At 58.4% G+C, this 26,218-nt stretch overlaps 2 protein-coding genes across 10 annotated transcripts in view; one reads left to right on the top strand and one right to left on the bottom strand.

The window, feature by feature from the left end:
• Degs2 (delta 4-desaturase, sphingolipid 2) overlaps window positions 1-26,218 on the top strand; it is a 36,102-nt gene that overhangs the window by 3,653 nt on the left and 6,231 nt on the right. For 2 of the 3 annotated variants that reach the window (XM_005333911.4, XM_078050847.1), the window contains exons 2-3: window positions 12,070-12,812; window positions 13,924-14,683. In XM_005333911.4, coding sequence (XP_005333968.1) covers window positions 12,070-12,812; window positions 13,924-14,070 — 890 coding nt within the window. In that variant the 3' untranslated portion in view covers window positions 14,071-14,683. Of the gene's footprint in view, window positions 1-12,069; window positions 12,813-13,923; window positions 14,684-26,218 lie in introns of those variants that run through there. The other variant, XM_078050846.1, reaches the window with a different exon arrangement.
• The window catches only part of Evl (Enah/Vasp-like), a 143,316-nt gene continuing 133,501 nt past the window's right edge, over window positions 16,404-26,218 (bottom strand). For 4 of the 7 annotated variants that reach the window (XM_078050851.1, XM_078050852.1, XM_078050849.1 and 1 more), the window contains exons 9-14: window positions 22,967-23,030; window positions 21,244-21,310; window positions 21,088-21,150; window positions 18,676-18,742; window positions 18,264-18,321; window positions 16,404-16,613 (exon numbers count right to left, since the gene is read on the bottom strand). In XM_078050851.1, the coding sequence (XP_077906977.1) occupies window positions 16,558-16,613; window positions 18,264-18,321; window positions 18,676-18,742; window positions 21,088-21,150; window positions 21,244-21,310; window positions 22,967-23,030 (375 nt within the window). In that variant the 3' untranslated portion in view covers window positions 16,404-16,557. Of the gene's footprint in view, window positions 16,886-18,263; window positions 18,322-18,675; window positions 18,743-21,087; window positions 21,151-21,243; window positions 21,311-22,966; window positions 23,031-26,218 lie in introns of all 7 variants that reach the window. The other 3 variants (XM_005333910.4, XM_078050853.1, XM_021732089.3) reach the window with 3 other exon arrangements.

The raw sequence follows: 26,218 nt of genomic DNA, 5'->3' as shown, positions 1-26,218 counted from the left end.
TTCTGCTCCTGAGCCACTCCCGGCCCCCGCCCCTCTAGAATTCCTTATTATTATTCTTCTTACGTTATTCTTCCTCTAGGGAATTCCTGTGCCAACTTAGGTCTCAACCTGAATGTACTTTGCAAAGAAACACACTCTAACAACACACACACACACGCACGCACACACACACACACACAAACACGTGCACACACACGCACAAACACGTGCACACACACACACACACACACACACACACATGCACACACATGCCGTCCCTCCCTTTAACCTTCTTCTCCCTGCTCCTCCCCCAGCATGCCTGGCCCTTTCCCTTTGTCCCAGTTCTCCGCTAGGCCATGGGGCAGTTGCCTTGGGGACCTTACTTCCTCACTCAATTCTGAGGCTTCCTCCAAGGTGCCTGGCACACAGGGCTCCTCAGGGCTTGAGTGACACCATGAGATAAGAGGCCACTTCACACAGCTTTGCTATCTCCAGCCCCATGCCACCCCCCCGATCGCCGCCTGGGTTTCCCTCCCACCAGTGGTGGCGGGTTGGTGTCTGCTCAAGGACCCTGACCTTGTTCTAGGTGAGGGAGGGCTGCAGAAGTTCGTGGGATCTCTTTCATCAGGGCTTCGATCCCATGCATGAGGCTCCACCCTGTGACCTCATTGCCTCCCCAGCCCCACCTCCAAGTCCCCTCACACCGCGGTGAGAGTTCCCACGTGGGTTTTGTGTGTCTGTGGCCACGACCATTCCCACCACGGCTTGGCTGCCCTTTGCCTTTTAACGTGGGGTGATTTTCTTCTCCTTTGTCTTGATCTTCGTTGTCTCACGCACACTTGGGATGTTTGTGAATCTCAGGAGCCCGGAAAGGGAAGTCACTTGCCTGAGGTTGTCCCACGGTTAGGCATGGGGTCAGGACTCTCACTCGGCTCCTGCAGCAGGGCCTGGCTGCTGTGGACGGGCCGGCCTGAGCCTCTGTGTGACAGGGGGCCACGGCCCTCCTCTGGCTGCTGTGCCTGCCTCCCTGCAGCTGCCAGCCATGTGCCTCTTTGTCTCCTTCCTTCTGGCCTCTGTCCCTGCATGTGCTCTGTTTCCGCCTGGCTTATCTCGGCCCCATGTTCCTTCTTTAATTTTTAACAGCTTTATTGAGGGATAATGAACATGCCTCACAATCCCCTCATTTAAAGGCACAGTTGGTGGTTTTGAGAAAGTTACGTAACCTACTGTGACGTTTCATCACCATCAGGACCTTCTGTGACCTCAGGCCAATCCCACCCCTGCTGCCCGAATTCTCCAGGGGGAGGCTTCAGCTGCAGCACCCAGCACACCGCGTGTCCCTGTGTCGGCGCTCCTGGCTGGGACACACTATGTGCCTCTCACAAGCTGAGCCCTCATCTCCTTGTCACATCCCTCCCATCTCCGTCATCAGCTGGATGCTCAGACCTTTGTCACATATTTGTCACTGGGGTGAAAAGCAGGTTTAGCAAGAGGCCAGTGAGGAGGCAGGGTAAGGTGCTCCTGAAGGTACTTTGGACCACTGTCCTCATTTTCTCTGTGGATCTGGGTCCCCAGAGAGCCTCCTGCACTGACCGGACAGGGATGGGCTTGTCTTTTGGCTCCAAGGCAGGCGGGAGAGGTTGACACTGTGGGAGGATGGTCTCAGAGCATTAGGCCAGACCCAAGGAAGTTGTCTAGGAAGGAGGGAATTAAGAGGCACCTTTGTGAGAAGAGGCTGCTCAGAGGTCAAGTTACTCAATTGCAGGAGGGAGAGGGCCAGGCATGGCCAGGAGGTTGTCTCAGCATCTCCTGCTGTGGCCACCAGGTGGCGCAGTCAACACTGAGCAGCTCGGTGGTGCCAGCTGCTGGTGGGGAAGTAGGGTGAGGGCAGCATGATGACAGGCAGAGACAAGGACACTGTAGCCAGTGAGTGACTGTCTTGTGATGATATCTGGCTTCCTTGGGAAAGTGGCAGGAGAATCCAGTCCCAGATGGTGCCCGTGCCAGGGCCTGGGGACGTGGAGGGGTCGAGGAGTGGAAGTGATGAGAAACGCTCCCTACTCTGGGAGCCCTGCTGGACACGAGCGAGAAGTCAGCAGGGAGAGGGTGGAATGGCCTGTGGCTACAGAGGAGTCTAGTGCAGGGCCTGGGGTCCCCTCTCTGCCACCAGTGCAGCGCAAAGCAGGGCACTTTCCTTGCCCAGCGCTGACCCAGCCATATCCCCACCAGGATGCAAAGCAGAATTGTTAGGAGAGTTTCTGGACAAGACCAAGGTTCCATCCGAGCTACAGGGTGATGGACGGTCCTGTGGAGCGTCCTGCTCTTGGCATCAGGCCCACCGGATGCTCTGCTGCTGTCCCATGAGGGGTCTGCTGACATGAGCAAGTAGGTGACTGTGAGGGAGCCCCACTCCCAGCACCCCAGCATCGGCTCTGTCCTCCCTCATCTCACCCCAGGATCCATGTGCCCTCGTGGACCTGCTCCCCCATGCGTCACAGCCTTGGAGACGGAGAGTGATGAGGCAGGCCCAGAGAGGGCTGGGGCTTGCGGGTCACACAGCAGTCCCTGGGTGCCCCCTTGGGACCTGAGGCAGAGCAGCACACTCCCACCTCTCTGGAAGGACCCATGGAAATCGGGCAGGTTGCTGCCCCTTCTGGTGGGGCCTCTGTGCCATCTCTACGATGGGGAGGGGTGGTCATGTCCTGGGCAGGGTGGCGAAGCCTGAATGGGATGTCAGACACCAGGGATGTGCTGACGGAGTCCCAGCCGGTGCGGGCCTGGCTCGGCACCATACAGGTCTGGAGTGCCGGTCCTGAGTTCAGGTCCTGGCTCCGCAAGCCTTACTGTGCCCTCTTGGGCCCTTCCTTGAGCCTCCCTGGACTTCAGAGCCCTCCCCTCTCTGTCTTGCTTAGACAGGGAGACTTCTAGAAATTGCTCTAGTCATGATCAGCTGCTGTTGGGTGCTGAGAGCCACGGCCGAGTCTGTATGGCCCCTGGCATTTTGCCAACAGTATTGATTGACAGGCGAGGCATTACTATCCGCCTCGGCTGTCACCACTTTTGAGTTCTCGCGCTACTTTGGAGTTCTCGTGGGGATTCCCGGGAATTCCCCCAGAGTTCCCATTGGTTGGGGAAGTGGAGGAGGAGGGGTTTCCAGAGGAGATATTTCCCGTGGCTGGTTCCTGGACCAGCAGTATGGCGTTCGGGAAGAGTTGCTGGTGGAGTTCAAAAATAAAGTTTGTTCCTGCTTCAGTGGCTCTGAATTTGTGCCCAGCCAGACTGTGGCATTTGGCGGCCCGTACGGGGAACGCCTGAAGCTTGGGGGTAAGTGAAATTGCTCACCCCTAAGGAAAGGCAAGAGAATGGGTGACCATTTTAAAAAACAATGTGTTCTTGTTTTGATTTGTTTTGTTTTTTTTCAAGCTGCCTATCCCTAGAACTTTCTCAGGCAGACTGGGAAAAATGGTTGGCTCAAGGTTTGAAGTTGTTCGCCCCTGAGGAAGAGATAGAAATAGACCACAAATGTACATCTCAAGAAAATAGGAAAATTGATACAACGATTTTTTGTTCCATTTTTGTTTCATTCTGTTTCGGTTTTGTTTTGTGTTATCTTATTGGGTTGCGTTATCTTTATAATAGATTAGAAATTAGTAAAAAACAAACTGAAAGAGTGTTAAGTAAATTGTTAGAGGTTCAGACCATGGAGAAAGACATTTTAGGTCAAGCAAAAGAGAAGGTCTCTCGAGCTAGTCAGACAGAGGAAGAAAATTTAAAGGAAGAAAGCTTAGAGGAGAAACAGCTATTAGGGAAAAAGCTACAATAGGAGGCTGCTACTAACTTCGTTCTATCATCAGAGGGCGTAATTCAACCAACAGCTCCACCTGTGGAGATAGCTGAGTGGCCCTCAACCCCCGTGGTTGATAGATGGGATCCTGAGACAGGACCTCAAAGATTAGCATGCCCTGTACTTGAGCAGGCAGGAGGGCAGCGAATTCACCATGCTTTAGATTTCAAAACAGTGAAGCAGTTAAAGGAGGCTGTAACAACCTATGGTCCTCAAGCACCCTTCACTATAAGCATGGTCGAATCCATTACCAACTTGGACATGACTCCAGCAGATTGGGCTAGCATGTGTAAATCTGTGTTAAATGGAGGACAATATTTGTTATGGAAGGTTGCCAATGAGGAATTTTGCATGGAGACAGCTAGGCGAAATGCAGCAGCCGGATACCCTCAAAGAAATCTAGATATGTTGTTAGGAAAAGGACCTTATGAGGGTCAACGGCAACAAATTGAATATGATCCTGCTATATATGCACAAATTGCTGCAGATGCAGTTAGGACATGGAAGACTTTACAAGGACATGGAGATTTACAAGGTCAATTATCTAAGGTAATACAGGGAGCTAATGAACCTTACACTGAATTTGTAGATAGGCTTATTCAAACAGCTACCAGAGTTTTTGGGGGTACAGAACAAGCAATGCCATTAATTAAACAACTGGCTTATGAGCAAGCAAATCATTGGTGCAGAGAGGTCATTAGACCATGGAAACATGGAGATTTAAACACATATATAATTATGTAGAGACATTAATGAACAAGGGCAAGTCTTGGCAGCTGCAGTACAACAGGCTTAAGATGCCAGGCCAGAAACATGCTACAACTGTACAAACAGGACATTTTAAAAGGAATTGCCCCATAGGAGGAGGGTTTAACAAAGCTAGATATCAAAGGAGTAGAATACCGGGTATTTGCCCACGATGCCGTAGAGGGAGACATTGGGCTAATGAATGCCGTTCTCAAACCACCATAGAGGGTATTCCATTATCAAAAAACGGACAAGGACCAGGTGTTTACCCATGATATTGTGGAGAAAGGCATCAGGCTCCATTGCCAAAAAACGGACGGGGGCGCCCAATGCTCCGGGGCCCATGACCACAAATATACCGGGCAGTGGAGGAACCCAGAAACACCATCAGGGTGGTGCCCAGGACACATTGTCCATTAGATCCCTCAGACAAACCAGAGGGAGCGCAGGGTTGGACATCTGCGCCTCTGCCAGAGCAGTACTAACTCCAGAGATGGGAGTTCAAATCATTCCCAAAGGGGTAAAAGGACCTCTTCCCAAAGGAACAGTAGGCTTATTATTGGGACGCAGCTCTTCTACTCTAAAAGGACTTATGATAAGTCCTGGGGTAATTGATCCCGATTATGAAGGTGAAATAAAAATTATAGCCAGTTCTCCAAGAGGTATATCAGTAATTTCACCAGGAGGTAGAATAGCACAGTTATTAATAATACCAAGCCTACATGATAAATTTTCCAGTAGTAGTATAGAAAGATGTTCCAGGGGATTAGGCTCCACAGGTATAGATTGAGCTATGCTGTCTTTAAATTTAGATTCTCAACCAATGCTAAAACTAAATATTCAAGGACATGAATTTAATGGGCGACTGGATACAGGTGCTGACCTCAGCATCATCTCTCGTCAAGAATGGCCAAAACATTGGCCATTACAACAAGCCACTCAAACGCTTCGAGGCCTGGGAGTGGCGACTAATCCCCATAGAAGTGCAATGATATTAGATTGGAAGGATCCTGAAGGATGTGAAGGAACTATGCAGCCATATGTATTGGATCATCTTCCTATAAATTTATGGGGACGAGATGTCCTAGATCAATTAGGACTAACATTAACAAATAACATCAATCCTAATGCGCCCACTATTAGGGCTAGACAAAGTTTTAGGAAAGAAAAAAGATTAGGAGAACAAGGTATAGCAGCACCGATTCAAATAGATCAAGGAATAAATAGACATGGACTGGGTTTTCAGAAGGGGTCACTGGGGCAATAAAAATTACTTGGAAATCAGATAGACCCGTAGCTGCTGTTGGGCCCCTCAGTGGGGAAGCACTTGTGTGGGTCTCTTTGTCTTTGGTTCCAGGTGGCCGTCCACACTGGGCTGCAGGCTGCCCAGTGCCTCGGGGCACTTATAAGCTCCACCTAGGCTGGGGAGCAGACCTGCGTGGGCAGGGTCCCCCCTGAGGTCCGGAGAGCACCACCACAGAGGGCATGGCCGCTGGCCCGCACTTCCTGAGGGGCTGTGGCGAGTGCGCCCTCCCCTCCTCGGGCATCCCAGCTCACTGTGGCTGGGATGAGATGGAGCCTGAGGCCCAGGGGCCCTCCCAGGCCCCCCACTCTCCCTGGGTTCCCTCCCTGGAACACCCAGAAGAGGCATCTCCCATCAAGCCAGCATCCTGCTCACCTCCACGACACCAGCCAGGTGTGTCCTGGTGCCTGTGGCCCGCCCTCCCTGTCCCCTGCCCACTCCCCCGTGTTCAACCCTCATGGCCTCAGTTCTCTGCCTCTGGCCTCAGGGTCCTGCAGAGACCCCAGTGATCCTTCCCAGTCTGCTGGGCACCTGTCCTAGCTTCTTGTCCTCTCTGACCCCTGAGACTGGACATCTCCATGGATTCATTTACTATCAAATCCTGCCGGCCCCCCAACCGACCTCAACACGGCCTCCTCTGCACTCCCAGCCTGCACGTTCCCCAGGGTGGGGTGACCCTCAGGCCTCCCCTCCCCCAGGGCCCAGAACCTCTAGAATTGGCAGCGGTGGGTGTTGGCAGGTTTCTGTGAGCAAGGGCAGAATTTCTCAGGGCCTTGACCGTGTCTCCAGGAATTGGGGAAGGCCCAGGGTGTAGCCTTGCTCCTCGGGTGGGCCCTTCCTGGGGTCCCCTTGGAGGCTCAGTGAGGTCTTTCTGCCTGGTGAGACCCCCTGCTTTTGCCACCTCCAGAACCTGGTGGCTTGGCAGCTTCTGGGGACTGTCTCTGAGGCCTCCTGGTTCTGGAAGCCCTAGGAGACGCACAGTAGGTGGTCTCCCGCCCGCTGCAGGCCTTCCTGAGAGCTCCGTGGAGTTTCTGGGCCGGACAGTACTTCCCCCTAGCACTGGGGCCCAGAAAGTGCCCCCAGGCGTTTGAGGTCCCTGGGCTCATGGTGTCTGTGCCCTCCTCAGGGCTCACACCCTCATGACGGCCAGTATTCAGACCCTCAGTCTTCAGTTGCCTCCAGCAGGATGGTCAGTCCTGTGGCACTGTGGCACCCTGTGGCACCTGAGGCCTGGAGGCTGGGGTCTGCTCTTGGTGGAGCAGGCCTGGGAGCAGGGGCAAACACTGCTCCAAGACCCCGCTCAGGAACTGGGCACTGGGAGGCTCCCAGGCCCTGTGGGGTCTTGCCTGAGTGAGGACTCCTGCCGGACGTGCCTGTGCCTGGCCAGGCTGGGAACTGCCCAGTGTCCACTGAGAAGAGGTTTCAGGGGTGTGCTCCTCCCAGTCCTGGCACTGCGGTCCTACAGACCTGGGGGTGTAAGGGGCAGCCTCAGGGTGGCCAGGCAGGCCTGGGTTCTGCTGTCCTCTTCAGTTGCTCTGGGTCCCTGAGGAGAGACGGCTTGGGAGAGCAGTTGAGTCCTTTGGAACCGCTGGGAAGAGGAGGATGGGGCACCAGGCTCCCTGAAGCTGGCCTGGTTGGGGGACCCCAAGTGTGTTCTCACTTGCTTCCAACCCATCCCACAGGTAGAGCATGTGATTGCTGTTCAGCAGACAGGTAAACTGGGGCCCACTGGCCCAGGTCCTGGCTTCTGGGCTCTGTGGTTGCTCTTGCCTCTGAGGAGCAGAGTATTGTTGGTCTGGCCTGGATCCAAGAACCAGGTGACCCAGGCCCTGCGGCCCCACAGCTCACCTACCTGTGGCTCACCTGGTGCAGGTGTGGCAGGCCCCACCCTCTCAGTCTAAAACTTGGCATCCTTCCAAGGGGAAGTAGGGGCCACCTGCTCTGTGGAAGCCGAGGGCCTTGAGCTGGTGGATCCCCTGGAGGGTGTGGGCAGGTGGGGGACCCGCTGCTATTCTGAGGACCCTGTAGAGCGAGGCTGGTGCCCAGAGGACCCTGGGGAGAGGCAGGCGGGTGGAGCCCAGCCTGACTCCTGGGGTGCACAGGTCAGGGCTCTGCGGTGCCTTCCAGGTCCTGGGCGGGGCAGGCCCTTCCGAAGAGAGGATGGCACATCCTTCTTCCCTGCCTGTCACAAAGACCCCTCTTGCCTGGCTGTGGCTGGTGGACCCCCAGCCCCTTGGTTGCCCGTAGAAGCACCCGTTTTCCCAACCACACTGCAGCACAGCCTGGCCCGGAGTGTCACTGCTGACCCTGGCCCTCTTGGGTCAGAAGAAGGTGGGATGAAGCTGCCCCTGCCCCGTCCCACCCGCTTCCCTGTGGAGCAGCAGGCCCTGTCCCCACCTCCAAATGGAAGGCTAGTGTGCAGTTCACCTGCCCCTAGGCCCGTGTCCTTCCAGCTTTCACATCTGAGCTCTGCCCTTGAAGGACAGGCAGATCAAAGCTGGGAAGTGCCCTGGAGGCCTGTCCCTGGCCAGGCGGTGGGCAGCTCTGGCAAGGCTGGCCAAGCCCGCCCACTCCATCCCAGGGCTGCGCGGGGGCTGGGCTGCCATGCCACGGGTGTGCGTCAGTTTCCTGCAGCTTCGGGAACAAGGTCCCACGACTTGGGGCTTAAAACCCGTCAGTGGCCATGCAGCAAGTCTCAGGGGTCCTTGCTGGGTGGGAAGTGGTGTCAGCAGGGCTGCGTCCCTTTGGGAGGCTGGGGAATCCAGTTCCTGTCTCCCAGCTCCTGGAGTTGCCCACGTTCCTCTGCACATCCCTTCCTTCCTTGGTGTCCCAAAGTAGCCGTGGCAGGGCCAGTCTGTCCTGTGTCGCAGCACAGAGACCTCCGCCCCTGCCTCCCTCCTGTACTCCTGGGGACCCTCGTGACGGCCATGGCCCCAGCTTGACCCAGGAGTCCCCATTTCAGGTTCCCTGATGAGAAGCCCGCGTGCCCGCCCGCCCTTGCTGTGTAACCGAATGCAGTCACAGATGTCGGGCTTAGGATGTGGCATCTTTGGGGTCTGTTATTCTCCCCCTCCCTGCGGAGGACAGAGGCCTTGGCCTTGGCCTGCGGGCTTCCTCGGGGGCTTCTGGGGCAGCACAGAGCCGGGCAGCTCTCCCCGCATCCCACACAAGTGCCAGGGTGACGCCAAGCAGGCGGGGCGAGCGGGTCCACGGTCACCCCTGGGAGTCTATGACCATGTCCCCAACACCTTCCTGTCCCAGAAACACGCTGGGTGAGCCTCTCAGGTGGCGTTCTGTCAGCTGCCCCGAGCTTTGTCCCCATGTCCACCCTGTGAGCTGGCAAGGCTCTGGGGACAGTGTTTTGGGATCCGCCAGGGAGCTCAGACAAAGGTCACGTGTGGGAAGCTGGGACTTTCAATTTTTTTTTTTTTTGAGAGAGAGAGAGAGAGAATTTTTTAATACACAGCATCTTTATATTATTTTATGTGGTGCTGAGGATCGAACCCAGCGCCCTGCTCATGCCAGGCGAGCGCGCTACCGCTTGAGCCACATCCCCAGCCCCAAGGAAGCTGGGACTTTTAAAAACTTTTTGTTACCATGGTAAAATATATGACCCACACGAGGTGCCACTTCAGCTATGTTTAAGTGTGAGGCTTGGTGGCCTTAGTGACATCCACAGTGTTGTGCAGCCATCACTATTGTTTCTGAAACTTTGTTGTCACTCCAAACAGAAACCCAGCCCCAGCGGGCACCCCGGGTGACGTCTGCTGCGCTGTCCCACCCTGGATGCGTCCCTTGGGTATTTCCTCCTAGTGACGTCAGACAACATTCTTCTGGGTATCTGGCCCCCGAGGTCCACCCGTGCTGGGGCCGGTGACTGCTATGACATTCCTTCACTTAAAAAAAAAAAAAATGGCAAGCGCCGTTCTGCTTAAGGGGGGGGGACCAGGTGGTCATGGCCCGTCTGCCATCTCAGGGACCGGCCAGGCCCCTCTCCTCACCATGCCCACCCGCAGGGCTGCCAGGGGCTGCGGCTCCTCGCGTCTTCACTTGCTTCCCTTCTTTGGCTCTAGCCACCCTTGGTGGCCGGAGGTGGTCACTCACTTCCCATGACTGCTGTGCTCACAGGCCCCCTTCCCGTGTGCTCGGCGGTCAGTTGTGTATCTTCTTTGGAGAAGAAATGTCTGCTCCTATCCCTCGTCCACCTTAGAGCGGGTTGTTAGTTTGTCGTCGAGTCGCAGTCCTGTCTTTTATGTTCTGAATTTTAAACCCTCAGGTGGAGCTGGGGTTCATGCCTGGGCTAGCCTGCACCTGAACCGGGAGGAGCGGGAACACACGCACCTCCCAGAAGGTCAAGGCCAGCAGCCTTCTGGGCCCAGTAGCTCGGACAGGGGTTCCCCGCCCGGGTCATCCCTGGCTGGGCCAACGTGACTGCGCTGTGACTCTCTGACTTGCTGGAGAGGCGTGAATGGCTAGCAACCGGAGTCAGAGCACCCCGTGCATCTTCTTGGGGTCTGGAGGCCAGGGTCAGGCCCTCAGGTACAGGCAGAGTCCTGGCATCGTCCTGAGCCAGATCTCCTCACTGGAGATCCGTATAACCGGGCCATGTCTCCTAGGCTGAGGGAAGGAGGGCCCTGGCTATGGGGCCCTGAGGGGGCCCTGCTCTGCGTCACATCCTCCCCATTCTGGGTGCCAAAGGAGAGTGACACTCTGGGATACAGAAGGAGCTGAGGCAGGAGCTCTCCTTGGCTGGTGGGTTCCACTTCTGGGTCCCCAGTTCCTGGGGCGGCCCTGGGAGACCCTCTCCACAGGCCAGCGCTGAGGAGGGTGAGCCAAGGCTGCTGGCTACTCATTGGGTTGGGGGTTGATGCGGGAAACCCTGGGGACCCTGAGGCCCTGCTGCGCTTGGCTTCCCCATCTGCATGACAGGACGGGCTCCATCTCTGAGGGCCTGTCTGCTCCTGCCCAGGGGATAGGGGACAGAGCAGGCCTGGATGCTTGTCCCCCTGAGTATATGATGAACCCCAGCCCTGCACCCAGCTCCTGTCACTGAACCTTGGCTCCTCCAGCTGAGCAGCTGCAGAGGTCTCCAGAAGGCAGAGCTGTCCTGTCCCGGGGACCGGGCACCCACCCTCCCGGTCCTGCAGGGCTGCTGCTCCTGGCCTGGGTGGCCTCCTCCCACCCACATTGTTTCTTTTCTGTAAAACAAAATACAGAAAAGTACAAAAGATCTCTAATAAGCACCTAAGGCCCCAAACACATGCCTTCAACCCTTTATCATATTTCCTGCAGTTCTTGTTTGTTTTAAGATCTCGGGGCTGTTACCGGGTGGATCCGCCGGCCCAGGGAAGGGGCTAGCTGCTCTGCTCCCAGCTCCAGAAATATTTGGAGTCAAATTGATAGAAAAATAGGTTTTAATCAAAGCCAGCTTTGAAGAAGATGGAAGAAACTTGATGGTTTCAAAAGCGCCGTCTCTGAAACTCCTAAGGGCAGCAGGACTTTCAAAGCCTCGGAGGCAGCGGCAGGCCAGCCAGAGGAAGGCAGGAAGCGGACATGCGCAGATTCGGTCGGCCGGCTAGGTCGGGCAGGCCATCTGCCGTCTTCCCTCCCAGCTCGGCCCCTGTCAGGGTTTGGGGTCAGGGGTCACAGCGGAAGTTCCTCCTAATTCAGAGGGTGTCCAAATCCGGTCTGTTTCAAGGCCAAGCAGGAGTCCTGCAGTTCCCCTCCCGTGGCCACCCCCAGGGGCCTGATGAGTTTGGGGATGACCAGTCCATGTTGTCCTTCTGCTGTGCTGTGTCTTGGCCCCACAGCCACAGCACGGCGGTGCGTGTTTAGCAGGGGCTCTGGGGCAGGTGGCTCCTGGCTCTGCCGTGGCTCTGATTTCTGGCATTTCTGGGACCCGTGGTGACCCCTGCCCTGTATTTAGGCTGGTGGCAAATTCCCCCACTCTGGGAAATCTCCCCAGACCCCCAGGGGAGGGGTGGCAGGTCCCCTGCTTCTGCTTCCCTTCAGGCTGGGTACTCCTAAGTGCGAGGGTGGCCCATCCCTCCTAGGCATCCTTGAGGGCGTGGGTTGCTGGAGGGTGGAAGGAGAGAGGGGAGGGCATGGCCAGATGGAAGGTGCTGGAAGAGCACAGGGAGGGTGGAGCCAGCCGAGCTCTCTCACTGAGCCACCTGCTCCCCCTGTCTCACTGCAGCCAAGTACCCGGCCATCAAGGACCTGATGCGGCCAGACCCATATATCAAGTGGACAGTGACAGGGCTGGTGCTGTCACAGCTGCTGGCCTGCTGGCTGGTGCAGGGGCTGGCCTGGCGCTGGCTCTTCTTCTGGGCCTATGCCTTTGGCGGCTGCGTGAACCACTCCCTGACGCTGGCCATCCACGACATCTCCCACAACACTGCCTTCGGCACCGGCCGCCCTGCCCACAACCGCTGGTTCGCCATCTTTGCCAACCTGCCCATGGGCGTGCCCTACTCGGCCTCCTTCAAGAAGTACCACGTGGACCACCACCGCTACCTGGGCGGCGATGGGCTGGACGTGGACATCCCCACGCGCCTGGAGGGCTGGCTCTTCTGCACGCCGGCCCGCAAGCTGCTGTGGCTGGTGCTGCAGCCCTTCTTCTACTCGCTGCGGCCGCTCTGTGTCAACCCCAAGGCCGTGACCCGCATGGAGGTGCTCAACACCCTGGTGCAGCTGCTGGTCGACGCCGCCATCTTTGCCCTTTGGGGCATCAAGCCTGTGGCCTACCTTCTGGCCAGCTCCCTGCTGGGCCTGGGCCTGCACCCCATCTCTGGCCACTTCGTGGCTGAGCACTACATGTTCCTCAAGGGCCACGAGACCTACTCCTACTACGGGCCCCTCAACTGGATCACCTTCAACGTGGGCTACCACATGGAGCACCACGACTTCCCCAGCATCCCGGGCTGCAACCTGCCCCTGGTACGTGCTGGGCCTAGGCAGGGCTGGGGGGTAAGGGCCGGACAGACATGTGAGGAGGGGGCCCCGAGAGGCCCCCGGCCCAAACCCAGGTGCTTTATCCTTTGTATGCTGCTCAGGTGATGGTCACTCTCATTTGTGGTCTTCAGGGCAAAGGAAAGGTCACAAGACACATGCAAGTGCCAGGCTGGAGAGTAAGGGGGCAAATCCAAGGAGGGTGGAGTCTCAGGAGTGTTACAGTTAGGGGCTTGGTTCAATGAGAGGAGGCTTGCACCCTATTGTGACATTCATGCGCTGTGTCTCTGGGCAAGTCACTCCCCCTCTCTGTGCTTCTTTCTTTCTCTTCTGCAGCTGCATTAGCGATTCTTCACGGGAGGCTCTGTGCTTCCTGTCTCCTGACTCCCTGTCCCTGCTCATGTCTTGTCACGGCTTTGACAGGGGCCCTCCTGGTCCAGAGCTGGCCAGTCAGGACAGGGTGGGCCTTGTGCTTTGCAACCTAAGGAGTGTGGCTCGGCTGCAGGGAGGGGAAACCTCCGGTGGCCTCTCCCTGGAGCCCTGGGCCCTGGGCCGGGAGTTGGAGAATTTCGAGGAAGGGCAGAAGTGGGGGAGGAGCCCTCGTTGTTCCCCAGCTCAACCGGCTCTGGCTGGTGCTTTGATAGCATCTGTCTGGTCAGAAACAACTGAGGTGACCAGCGTGGGCAGCAGGTGGGGCCTGAGCGTGAGGCTGTGTGTGTACCCGGGGCCTCTGCGTGAGAAGGCTCGTGTGAGTGCAGCCGGGAGGCAGTGGCTGGGCTGTGCATGGACCTGGGCTCACTTACAACTTCCACAGCCCCTGAGCAGGTGCCCTTGTTCACTATCCCCATTTTACAGAGGGGAAGGCACAGGCTCCCAGAGGGCAGTGCCTGCCTGGGGCACTGGCAGAGCCAGAATCAAGACCCAAGAGTCACAGAGCAGCCATGGAGGGGTGCCTGCTGTGGGCCAGGCAGGGCTCCTGTGCTATGCGGGCTGCTTGGAGGCCAGTCGGACTCCAGCACCCTGGGACAGCTGGTGTGCATGTGCACGTGTGCTTGAGTGGGTGGCTGGGGCCGGCCCCTGACCCCTGCCCTCTCTACAGGTGCGGAAGATCGCGCCCGAGTACTACGACCACCTGCCGCAGCACCACTCGTGGGTGAAGGTGCTCTGGGATTTTGTGTTCGAGGACTCCCTGGGACCCTATGCCAGGGTGAAGCGGGTGTGCAAGCTGGCAGAGGACCGCCTGTGAGCCCTGCCAGGGAGCCTGCGACCCGACCCCGCCCACACTGCCCGGCTGGCTGCTGCTTCCCCCGTGCCCATGGGCAGTGCCCCAGACGGGTTTGGCTGCTGCATACCCCGTGCGAATGGGCAGTGCCCCAGTCGGGTTTGGCTGTTGCATCCCCCGTGCCCATGGGCAGTGCCCCAGACGGGTTTGGCTGCTGCATCCCCCGTGCGCATGGGCAGTGCCCCAGACGGGGTTTGGCTGCTGCTTCCCCCGTGCCCATGGGCAGTGCCCCAGACGGGGTTTGGCTGCTGCTTCCCCCGTGCCCACGGGCAGTGCCCCAGACGGGTTTGGCTGCTGCATCCCCTGTGCCCATGGGCAGTGCCCCCAGATGGGTTTGGCTGCATTGATTCTGGCTTTTGTCCGCAGAGCCCTGGGAGTTGCCATTAGCAGCCATGCCTGTCAACAGTGGGCCCAGGCTGCATCCTGCTCTGCACAGGGACTCTCAGTGGACCTTTTTGGGCTCAATGGGCAAGGCCTGGCTCTGCCACCTGGACCAGGGTGCCCTGGGCCCATGATCCCCACGGAGCTGACTTCTCTGGATTCTTGTGCCCTAAATTAAACCCAGTGCTTGTTTTCATAGTCTGTGCATTGTGGTCCTAGGCCCCAGCCTGGCTCCCAGAAGACAAGACCCCAGACCCAGGCAGGCGGTGCCTGTGCCTCAGTGGCGCCCCCTCCTGGCCAGCTCCAACTTGTAGCCCCTTCACTGAGGCTTAGGTTGGGTGGTGGCCTCAGGCAGTGTTCCTGATGGCCATGCCACTGTGGATAGTGACCTCCAGGTGCATGGATGGCAGAAGGCCCTGCACGTGTTGAAATCACAGCAGCAGACTGGGGACCCCTGGCTCCTCCCACCCTGGCTGAGCTCTCAGCTTGGCCCCCTGGACCTGTCCAACTTCTGCTCCATCTCAGGTCCTTAGCTGCGACTAGGGGGGTAGCCCTCTGGTCAGCTCCCTGGCCCTGGGGCTGGGCTAGTGTGACATGGTGTCTACAGCAGGCAGGCAGCAGTGGGTGCTGGGTGAGGCCCTCCCTCCACAAAGAGACGGGTGTGGGCTCAGCCGTGGAGCACCCCCTAAGTGCTGGGGTGAGGCTGTGGGGCCAGCTGAGCCAGGGACCACCCAACAGGCGGCAGGGCTGCTGTTGACCTGCGGATGGAGGCGGAAGCAGGGCTTGCTGTAGTCCTTGCCCTCTGCCTGGGAGTGGCCTCATTGGTGCCTGGCACAGGTGTCCCCGAGTGGTCTGACTGCTGAGATACTGCGGGGACAAGGCCTGGGCCAAAGGCTCTTTCTGAGCAGGAGGACTTTGAGCCTGGGCAGGCAGCCCCTCCCTGTGCACACAAGCCTGCCCGAGGGCCAAGGGGACCCTGGGGGGAGTCCAGCCCCCACCTCACCCACAGCAGTCCTTTGACCTCTGCCCCCTCCACCAGCACATGTCCCCCAGGCAGTGCCTGTCAGTAGCCTGGCCCGTCCTGAGCCTGGGGGTGCCCCTGGAGACTGCCCTGAGTACGCAGTGTCAAGGGGCCGCAGAGAGAGGTGGGAGCCCCCGCCTCCCAGAGCCAGGCTTCTTCCTCCTGACTGGAGAACAACCACGTGCCTGACTTTTAGGGCTCGGGAATCCCCAGGGAGGTACAGTACCTCAAGGACCAGGCCTCTCGTCATCAGCCAGGCTGGGCCCCGAGAGTAGCTGGGCCTGAGGTGGGATCTGGGGTGGGGCGGGGAGTCACATGGGGTGGCCAGAGGGACGATGGCCAGGACATCAAGGCCTGTCACTGCCTGGGCTCCTGGCCTCATGGATGGTGGTCCCCCAGGCCAAGGCTCAGACCCTGCCCTGGCTGCAATGGAGAGCTAGTGCTGGGGATGTACCCCAGGTGGCCTGTGGGTTGTCCCCGCTGCCACCCCAGGCCAGGGTCCTCTGTGAGGCGCAGGGGAGCCTGTGTGGCAGGTGGAGGTGGCTTTCCCACTTCCCCACTTGAGCAGGTACATCCTCCGGACGCTGCGGGGCAGAGCACACATCCCTGTGGTGGTCCAGGCAGTGGCTGGGCTGAGGGCCTGTCAGCTGGGGGCCCCGGGGCGTGTGGCTCCTTTCAGGAAGACCAGAGGCCCCAGAACATCCGGGGGTGGTGCCCAAGACGTCCCGGCCCACCCCGCGGGTCCCGGAGATGTTCTGACTGAGCCTAGCTCCCACGGGAGGCCTGTCTTGCTGCTCTCACTGCTGCGCACCCTGGCCCTGGGCCCTTCCCTGACAAGGGGCGTCCCCAACCAGGGCGACCTGGAGCCGGAGAGAGTGAAAGCCAAAGCCCATGGTGTGGACAGTAAGTGGTTTATTACTGTGTGGACATAACACGCGGTGCGTGGACAGACAACACCGAGGTGCTGGGGCGGAGCTTGCCGGGCGGCCGTGCTGTGCGGGATGCCGAGCCCAGCCGGCCCCTCGCTGCCAGCTCAGGGGCTCACAGCGTCACCTGGAGGAAACCTGGAAACCATCTAATGAAGCAGTTGACTTGGGGGTGTCCTCTATAAACCAAAGAAATGTACACTTAAATAAGCAAATATAAAATACAAAAAAAGAGAATAGACCTGGTATTCTGTGTCAGATAGAATCTAAAAAAATCCAGGAGTTGAACTTTGTTTCCTCGTTTTGAATTTGATCACAGGCTGAGACTTAGGTGGAGCGCATCCTGGCCCCCACGCTCCATGTGCGCTGGAGGCGGGTGGGGGCTCCTTGCTGTCCTCCGGGTGGTGGTCGCCTTACGTGGTGCTGATCCCACTCAGCTCCTGCCTGATGGCTGAGGGACAGGACAGAGAGGGAGGCTCAGGGGCAGCCGTGGGGAGCCTGCCACACCCCGTGGACCTGCCCTGGCTGCTGGAAGCCCCCATGGGTTGCCAGAGGCCACACAGGGCGCGGCCTACTGGCAGCTTTGGCACAGGTCTCTGGTCTCACAGGCCACTCCTGCCACAGTCCCTGCTGCCACCACCTGCTCTGGCACAGAAGTTGCTGGCTGGGGTCTGGAATGGCCAGGCCTCTCTGATGCCTCAGCTCCAGAGTGGGGCAGGGCTCTCTGGGGCGGGGTGGGGGGACTGCCCCGTGTGCCGAGGTTCAGGCGTCTTCATAGGGTCTGGATGGGTGGCATCTGGGTCTGCTCAGAGGACCTGGGACCCTACCTGACAAAGTGGGCGCCATGTGCTGGGCTCCCCAGTGGCAGCAGGAGACCTTGCTGACTGCCAGGTCCTGACTCTGTGCACGCCTCCTCCAGCTGCCCCCAGCTCGTCTTTCCTCTCCTGCGCCCCCACAGCCCTCCCCACACCCTCCCAGGGCCTCTGGTGTCCTCCGTGTCAACTCTGGCCTCTCCCTGGACAGATCTCCTGGGCCCAGGAGCCAACATCCAGGACCAGGCAGTGGGAGGGGCCTGGGTCTGCGGCCCCCCACGGACCCTCTGCCCTCTGGAGTCTGCCATCAGCCTTTGCCACTTTTGAGTTCACAGGACTCTCTCGTCCAGGTCACTGCTGATGCCCTGGGGCCCACAGCCAGCCACCCAGCCTAAGACTTCACCTTCCTGGAGGGGACGGCAGGTGGGGGTGGTGCAGGCTGCACTTTGCCTCTCTGTCCTGGGCCAGCAAGCCCTGCCCAAGCTTCCCCTTTCCTCTGGCTGCAGATCTGAGACGGCTCCTCAAAGGCCTGGGCGGATGTCACGGGACCCGCCCTGCTCTGAGGCTAGAGGCTGCTGGGGCCAGGCAGGCTATGGTGGAGCTCAGCTCCTGGCTCCCAGCTCCCCCTCCCAGGAAGGCAGCAGCCCTCAGAACTCCAAAACCAGTGACTAGAGGTAGCAGGCCAGAGAGCAATGTCAATGACAGATAACGAAATAAAGAACGAGAAGTCTGGAATATCCGCTGGGCTTCCCCCACGGACCAGGGCCCATCTTCCAGCAGCCCGGGGAGGTGGTGGCCTCAGCAGGGGCACACCACCAGGGAGGTGGGGTTCTTAGGCAAACCACTCAATTCTCCTGAGCTGGGTCCCCACAACCAGAGCCTGGGGGGACAAGGGGTCCTGGCCCCACCTCCGCTGGCAGGAGCACTGCCTCCCCTGCTCCCCACACAACCCTGCCCCTTCTCAGGACACTCCACCATGGGGCCCCAGTGACAGTGCTGCCCGGGCTGCCCACTCACCGTCGATGATCTCCTCCTTCACCTTGTGGAGCTCTCGGACCACCTCCTCCAGGATCTCCTGTGGGCAGAGCCTCCAGGTGAAGGGCTGGGGGTCTCGCCCTCACCCTGCCCCTCGCAGCCCTTGGTGCATCCCCAGCTGGGGAAGGACAGTATGGGGCGTGGGGGCAGATGCTCCACCACTCTTCAGGTGCACACTGGTGAAACCCAGGGCTGCCCCACGGGAGAGGTCCCCTGAGATAGGCTGGGGGGACCAGAAGGTGGAGGATCACTTTGTTCTGGTGACAGCAGGGGCTGGGGACAAACTATGAACATGGGCACCCCCTTTCCTCCTCTGGCTGCTCCCTGCCTGCCTTTGTGGCCCCCTTGGGCGTGCCTGATGGCTGCCCCAGCCCTGAGGAAAGGAGACACTCACCTGTTTCATCCGGTCCAGATCTAAGGCATCCAGGGCCACGTCGTTAGCGCTCCCAGCAGGCTTCACCCTGGAAGAGGAATGGCAGGTGCAGACCAGTGGGCGGCAGAGCCTGCAGGCGCCCCGCACTGGGCAAGTCTGGGGTGCTAGAGGTCCCCCGCAAGGGTCAGGCTACTCCCTTGGTAGTCCTGGTGCTTTTCACCCATGTCACTGTTAGGCTGCTCAAAAAAGTCAGTAATGCCCAGTGTCCACCGCCGAGGGGGCCTGTGGGTGCCTGTGCGCGCCATGAGCACATTCCTCCTCCAAGAAGGTCTGATGGAAGTTGTCTTCCACCCACCCACTGCCCCCTGGGGAAGGAGCACCAATATCCTGCTCCTCAGCGTGGGGACCGTGTTCCTGGCTAAGCCGAGGCTTGGGGAAACCCAGCAGTGTGGCATTGAGTTCAACGTGAAGTCCCAGGCAGCCATGCCCTGAGGACACTGCCTCCCACCCACACCAGCACCTGGTGTTGGTAACTGGTGCTGCCTCTCTCCTTCAAGAGACCTCGTGGACGTGGCGCTGCTGCTTTGGCTTCCATGGTCTGTACTTATTTGAAGAGGTTTGGACTAAGGGTGACTGATCTGAATTTGAATGCCTCTCCCTGGGCATCCCCCCATCTCCTCGCACAGCACCAATCTAACGACAGGGTCTTTTGGAAAGGAATCTTGGTGCCGCAGGGCAGACATGTGGTCTGGACCAATTTTCCTCCCCCTGTGAACAGAATGGTGGTTGGAGCCTGTTCCAAGGAAATGAATGTGGCCCGAGTCAGGTAGAGGCCTGTGGGCGTGACAGCTGCCATGCACACATCCTTCCAGCTCGGCTGCTGAGGGTCAGCCTCAGACTTCAACGGGCTGGTGAACCCAGGACCATGTGCTCTGTGGGGAAGGAGGATGCGGGAGGAGAGGGAGGTGCCCTGTGCCCTCCTCGATGGACTTAGAAAGGCCCAGTGTGGTCCCAGCAGGCAAGTGCACCCGGCCAGGGGGCCCTGGCACGTCAGCCCCGTTCTGTGGGTTGCAGGTCCCACTGCAGCAGGAGGTGCTGGGACGTGGGACAGCTGCTTCATCTCTCCAGGCCTCAGCTCTCCCACCTCAGCCTGACAGCCCCTCTGGGAGAAGCAAGTGTACCCACAGCAAGCCCGAGCCTGGGGGAGGGTTCTGCCCGCGTCTGAGGGAGAGGTAAGCCTGCCCTTTTTGGAGCCATCTATGAAAATCGAGGACAGGTTTGTCTCCAAGCTGGAAAGAGACCCCACTCCACGTTCCTGCCCAGTGAGGGACAACTGCCCGCAGAACATGGCTGCCGACCCAAGTCCACCAGAGGCAAGGCCAGCTGTGCTGGGGGGCTGCAGGCTCCAGCCTCCCCTGCTCTGGTCACCTTCCTTGCAGCCAGAGTGACCTCCCAGGCACTAGTTCCAGCCAGCCTCTCAGCTGCCTTCCTCCAGCCCTCCTGTCCCCCTCTGCTCTCCAGCCACGGGGTCCTGTGTTAGGGTCTTTGAATTTACGGGGGCTGTTGCAGCTGTCCCCATGATGTCTTATCCAGAGGCCTGCCCAGCCCGCTCCCGACAGCCTGTCCCTGGCCACGACACAGCCTGTGCCTTGGAGGACCCACGGCTGTCCTGTTTGTACGGAGCTCCTCTGGGCAGACAGAGGCTGTTCCCGGCACACAGCCTGGCTGGCTGCGAGTCCCCTCTCTGTCCCTCTTCTTTGCTGATGGCCAGGACTGCCGGGCTAGGCCGGGGCCCTGCTCCTTACCTTGCTCATTCTCAAGACCGATCTCCACTGCTACCTGCCCTGTGACAGGAGGCTCTTCCTTCAGTGAGCAGTGGACAGTGGAGATGTTTCTTGGGGCGGGCTCTAGAAGCCTTCAAATGCAGGCACACTGGGGCTGTCTGTCTCTGATCTTTGGGGCAAGCTCAGTTCCCAATGTTCTGTCCTGTGGTCACACTGGGTTGGGTTTAGCAAGTGTAGTTAGCAGCGAGAGGCTGGCTCTGTGCGCTGCAGGCGGGGAAGGGCGCCACACTGCAGGGGCGGCTGTGGGGCGGCCCTGGACTATTGAGCCCAGGGCCCAGCTTCAGCAGGCGAGCTGCTCTGTCTGGCTCTGTCCACATGGCTGCCCCCCTTCACGCCTAGCTCACTTCCTGCCTCTTGGCAGCCTCTCTCCTCCAGGCCTGGCCTCTCCTTAGGCAGGAGAGGAAGGGGCTGGCCTGTGTGACCCTGAAGTCCCTCCAGCTCCACCTTTCCCCAGGTCTGAGGGGACACACCACCCTTCCCAGAGCAAGCTGTTAAGTGCCACCACGCGAGACAGGGCTGGGGGTGTTAGTTGTGGAAAAGGGGACAGAGGAAGCCCCAGAGCCTGGGACGCAGGAGGGTTGTTCGGTACCTAGAGTGAGGCTGTGACTGAAGGGGGCTCTTGGCTTCAGGGCTCTTAGCCACAGACGGGGTTCTACGGCAATGGAATGAGACAGGCACGTGAATCGGCGCCAGCACCCGCCTCTGCCCACCAGGTCGCGGCTCAGGCCTTCCCAGGGCAGCTCACCTGGACAGTAATGAAGACACAGGCTTCTCCACCGAGTTGCTCCGCTCCCAGGGCTTCCGACCAGCCTCTGTCAATGTATTTCATAGATGAAGAGCCATGCATCTGAGAGGACCCGGGCCACCCGGACCTACACACTCTAGCAGGGCCCCCTGCAGGAAGGGTGCAAGAGCCCTTGGCAGGAAGATCTGCTTCAAGTGGAGCTGTACCTGGTGCCCAGGTCACCCCCTGTCACCCCGTCTCCCCCGCTTCAGGATTCAGGCTCCTGTTCTTTGATGTGTGACCTGGTTTCACCTCTGCTCACCACGGCCCCATCTCTTAAGGAGTAGGTCCCGCGGGTAGGGAGCAGGGACTCCCAGACAGGGTGAGCAAGCAGGACTGCCCCAGTGGCCGTGGGGTGGCCGGGTGCCTGGAATCCCATTCACTCCTGCTGCAGCCTCCCCTGCGTCCCACCAGCGCTCTCCTGCCTGGTTGGAGGCTGGTTTGTCTTTTAAGTAAGAACTACAGGCTGAGTGTCCCTGATCCAAATGATCAGGACCAGAAGGGCTTCAGATTCTGGAATATTTGCATACTTTATCAGAAAATTTTGGATTTCAGAGCACTTGAATTTTGGATTTGGGATACTCAACCTGGACGAGTTTATAATTCATTGTACTAAAGACATGTGTTGGCCTAGAGGGAATTCAGTGGCTTTAAAGGATGCGCAGGGCCAGAAGGCAAAATCCCAGGGGTAGTGAGGAGGCTGCTCTGCTGGAGCTGAGACCTGCAGACCAACCTCAGGTCTTGGCCAGGTCTCCTCAAAGCCACCTCTCAGGCTTGCAGGCACAAGAGCTAGGACCATAAGGGCTATGGCCTTAAGCAAAACACATAGCCATAAGCGGCCTCAGCTCCTAGCTGGGGAAACCACTTAACGGCTCAACAGCTTGTGTACCAGCCGAGACTCTGTGGCTCTTGGTGAGTCAACATAGGGAGAGCCAGAGGGAGGACTGGTGATCCCACCATAGCCAGCTACCTGTGCCAAGGTGTGGGGGGCACCACAACCCTGTGAGATGCACCAAGGGCCGGCAAGAGCTGCATCGGCCTGGGCTGGGGCAGCCTGACCCGCGGGGTGCCCGCATGCTGGCGTGGAGCAGGTGCAGGGCAAGGCGTTACAGAGCGGCCGCCCCTGCATCTTCTTCCCACTGCTGACCCATCCGGCTGTCCTGATTACGGCCCCTCTGCCACAGCTGCCTGGAGGAAGCTGACAGGGTGGGGCTGCACTTCTGGGGGAGTGAGATGGCTGGGTGGTATCTGCAGATCGAGTTGGCATTACCAGGAGACCCAGACTCTAATGTTTAAACTTCCTCCTGGACTGGCTGTGTGGCTCAGTGGTGCAGCGTGTGTCTAGCACGGGGGGGCCCTGGTAGCATCCCCAGCACCAGAAAAACAAAACCCAAAACTATAATGACAAAAAAAAATACTCATACGCGTGCTGGCCCCAGAGTGTGCCCCAAGCTCTAGGCGCTGTCTCCATCCTGGGGTGGGCGCTGCTGGCAAGTGCCTTCCCTCGAGTGGGACACAGGGTCCTCTCAGGGGCCTGCTCTAGTGCCCCTTGTGCTTCTGCTCAGCCTCCCGGGGAAACGTGGGAGCTCACGAGCTGGGCTTCCACAGGCCTGGGCTCTGCTCCCGAGAGTCCCTCCCTCCTGCTCTAAGACTGGAGGCTCCTAGGCAGGTGGAACCCTCTTACCTGAGGAGTTAGGGGGCTGGCTGGCGGCTCGGGTCCCTGGGGAGGGGGAGGTGCTGGGATCTTCCTAAAAACGGGAGAGAAAGTTGCTTCCGTCAGTCTCCTCAGGGAGGCCGCCTGGGCTAGGGCAGGACGCCTTTGTCCAGGGTCACTGATAGAGCCCGTTTCCAAATGTCTCGGTGAAAGCATAACCATTGTATGAGCAGCAAAAGAAGACACAACACTGAAGAACGAGAACCCAGATCCCAGCAGGGCACGTGACAGTCGGGAAAGAAGAGCTGCAGAGGTCAGGCTCTGCAGAGGAGGGCCCAGAGCTCCCTTCTGGTCCCCAAACCCTGCCCAGCCCTGACCTCAGGGGTCTTACATTCTCCTTGCCAGTGCCCTGTGGAGGGGCTCACAGGCTTCTGCCCATCACCCACTTCAACCACTTCCCCCTCCTGAGGAACCTGTGGCCAGCAGAACCAGCTCAGGGTCCCAGCCCTTCCTTGTAGGCCAGGCCCCTCCTCTGTTGAGCTCATCACCCTCCTAACTACGTCCTCTCTGCCACGGCCAGTGAAGGAGCTGGCAGGGCCGGGGCTGCATTTCTGGAGGAGTGAGATGGTTTGGGGGTCCCTGTAACACCAGTCAAGTTGGCACTACATGGCCCCTGTGTGGACCAGGTGTCCTACCGAGAGCCACGCGGGTGCACTGGCTGCGGGGGTGACACAGACCTGCCGCAGCCACGCTCCTGCCTGTGGACCACCCTAGGAGCACCTGTTTCCCTTTCACTGAGTCAGCACAATATGCAAGAATCTGCACTGAGCTTTCTGCCCTCCCCCAGCAGCCTGCAGTTCATCCCCATTGCTGCCGGGCTGAGCTGAACTGAGGTCTGACCTCCTGGCTCTGCAGGAGGCTTGCTGGGTCAGGCCCGGGCCTGGTGCCTGCCTGGTGTCTATGTGGCCTCTGCCAGCCCTCCCCAGTCCTACACATGCCACCTGTAGCCCCAGGCTTCATTCCCTGCGTTCCTTACAGATGCACTGTATTCTAGCCCCACCTGGCCTTCTCCAGCTCATCCCCCAACAGCCCGCACAAATCTGGCTTCTAACGGGGCTCTGGGCCACCTCTGGTGCTTATCTCTGCCTCTCCCAGGAGGCTGCAAGTGAGTTCTACAGGAGCAGAGTGTCTCTTGGTCCCTCCCTTGCAACACAGAGCTCACGGCAGGTCTACCAAGTGGGCAAGTGTGTGTCGGCCACGTCTGTGCCAGGAATCTGCAGAGATGCTCAACAGATGTGAGCAATTTGGCAGTCATGAAGCTAACATGACGGGGGCACGTGTTTTGGAAAGATTTTTCACTATCAAGAAAATGACATTTATTAAGTAAACATGACTTCTGCTTTTATTGAACCACACATATGCAGTTGCTATGCAGGACGTTGACCAGGAACGCCTGCCACCTTAGACTGCATTAGTGTCCTCCTGACCCAGAGCCCATGTCTGCATCTGTCACTGCCCTTGTCATGCTCGGTCTGCACTCTGCTTCTTCTTATCTGGTCTATGTGAGGCTGGGGAGGGGACTCTGGGTGCAAAGCCAAATACCTTACCCCCTGTCCAAACAGGGACCTGTGAGGGGCCAGCCTGTGTTCACACACCATTTGTCCCCACACCAGGAACAGACTGGCATCTGCAGGAACCCCCAAATACCTGTGGGGTGAGCAAATGAATTCTGGGAGTCTCTGGTCCTGAGGAAGAGAATTACCACCAGAGCTGAGTGGGGCTGGGCTGGGCTCAGGGTCGAGCGCTCGCCTAGCACGAGCAAGGCACTGGGTTCAACCCCAGGACCACATAAAAATAAATAAAATAAAGTTATATATTAAAAAAAGAGCTGAGTAATGGATTATGTCAATCAACACATGTGTCTGGAACCCAGGGCCCAAAGAAGCCAACAAGAATAAATGTAATATGGGTACAATAAAAGTCATTAAGAAATTAGAATGTTTTTCCTTCAATGTCTTTATATTATAATTTTAAAAAGTCTTCCCTGCATAAAAGGGACCTGGTGCCTCGATTGGGCTGGGTAAGAGGCTGCCCACACCCTCCTGTCAGCGATGCAGCCTAGAGCAAGCCGAGGGGTGCTCAGGGTGGAACTGGTGCACAGAGCAGTAACATAATCACAAGGATGGCAAGTGGCAGAGTGTCAGCCTGTGTCACTTGACTCTGATTTGGGAGCTATTTTCTTCTTTTAAATAATAATCATTTGTTCTCTATTAACCATAAAACTAGTACATGTTCACTGAAGAGAATCTGGAAAATATTGAAAGGCACGAAAAAGAACATACCAGCTGCTGTGAGAGTCAGCATGTGCGTGCCTGTGTGCGGGACTTGGAGGCTAGTTCTGGTGTGAGAAGGGCCCAGGGGAGCAAGAAATAGCAGTGGCCAGGCCTATTATAAAAGAGGAGGAAACCTGTGAAGTGGCATTCGCCTGTCACTCCAGGGACTCAGGAGCCTGAGGCAGGAGGATCTCGAATCTTAGGCCACCTGGGCAACTCAGTGAGACTCTGTCTCAAAATGACAATAAAAGGACCAGGAGATGGGGTGACCCAGTGGTAGGGCAGCCCTAGTCCAACCCCAGTAGGGGTGGGGTAGGGGAAGATGGGGCTGAAGATTTCAAGACTGGGGTTCTCTTCTGGATCCTGGGTGTGAGAGTCACTCCTCTTTTTGTGAAGCGTCACGGTAAGAAGAGCCTGTGCAGACCTAAGGCCCTCTGCTGTGGCCGGAATGAGACACTTGGTAGTGACCCTGAACCCACCTGTGGCTCCTGGCCACGCAGGCCTCTGCACTTGTAGAAACTTGTGGCGGGGAGGTTGGCTGACCCCACCGTGTGTGCAGCAGGGGACAGTGGGTGAGCGAGGAGCCTGCCTGGTCCCCGGCCTGTGACCTGGCTGGAGCAAGTGCGTCAGCATAGCCATCGGAACAGCACAGGGCTGGGGAGAAGTAGGGGCAGGGGGACCAGACGGAGCCTTCCAGCCTGGGGTCCAGGAGGTCACATTCTAGAGAGGAAGGATTATGTAGACAAGGGCAGGCGAGAGGGGCAGGCTGGTGGGCAGAGGGAACTGCATGTGCCCAGGCCCGAGCAAGGCACCCTCTGCAGCTTGAAGAGTAGGTGGCAGGAGGCTGGAGCCCACCAGACACAAGCTGCTTGTTTGGTGACTGGGAGGGGAAGGTGAGGGTCATGGGCCCTGGTCCCCACCGTGGCACCTCTAGTCCCTCTTCATCCTG

Source organism: Ictidomys tridecemlineatus, chromosome 5, assembly GCF_052094955.1.
Source record: "Ictidomys tridecemlineatus isolate mIctTri1 chromosome 5, mIctTri1.hap1, whole genome shotgun sequence".
NCBI lineage: Eukaryota > Metazoa > Chordata > Mammalia > Rodentia > Sciuridae > Ictidomys > Ictidomys tridecemlineatus.
The sequence above is the reverse complement of the archived record's forward strand: the minus strand, read 5'-3'. Positions and strand labels throughout refer to the sequence as shown.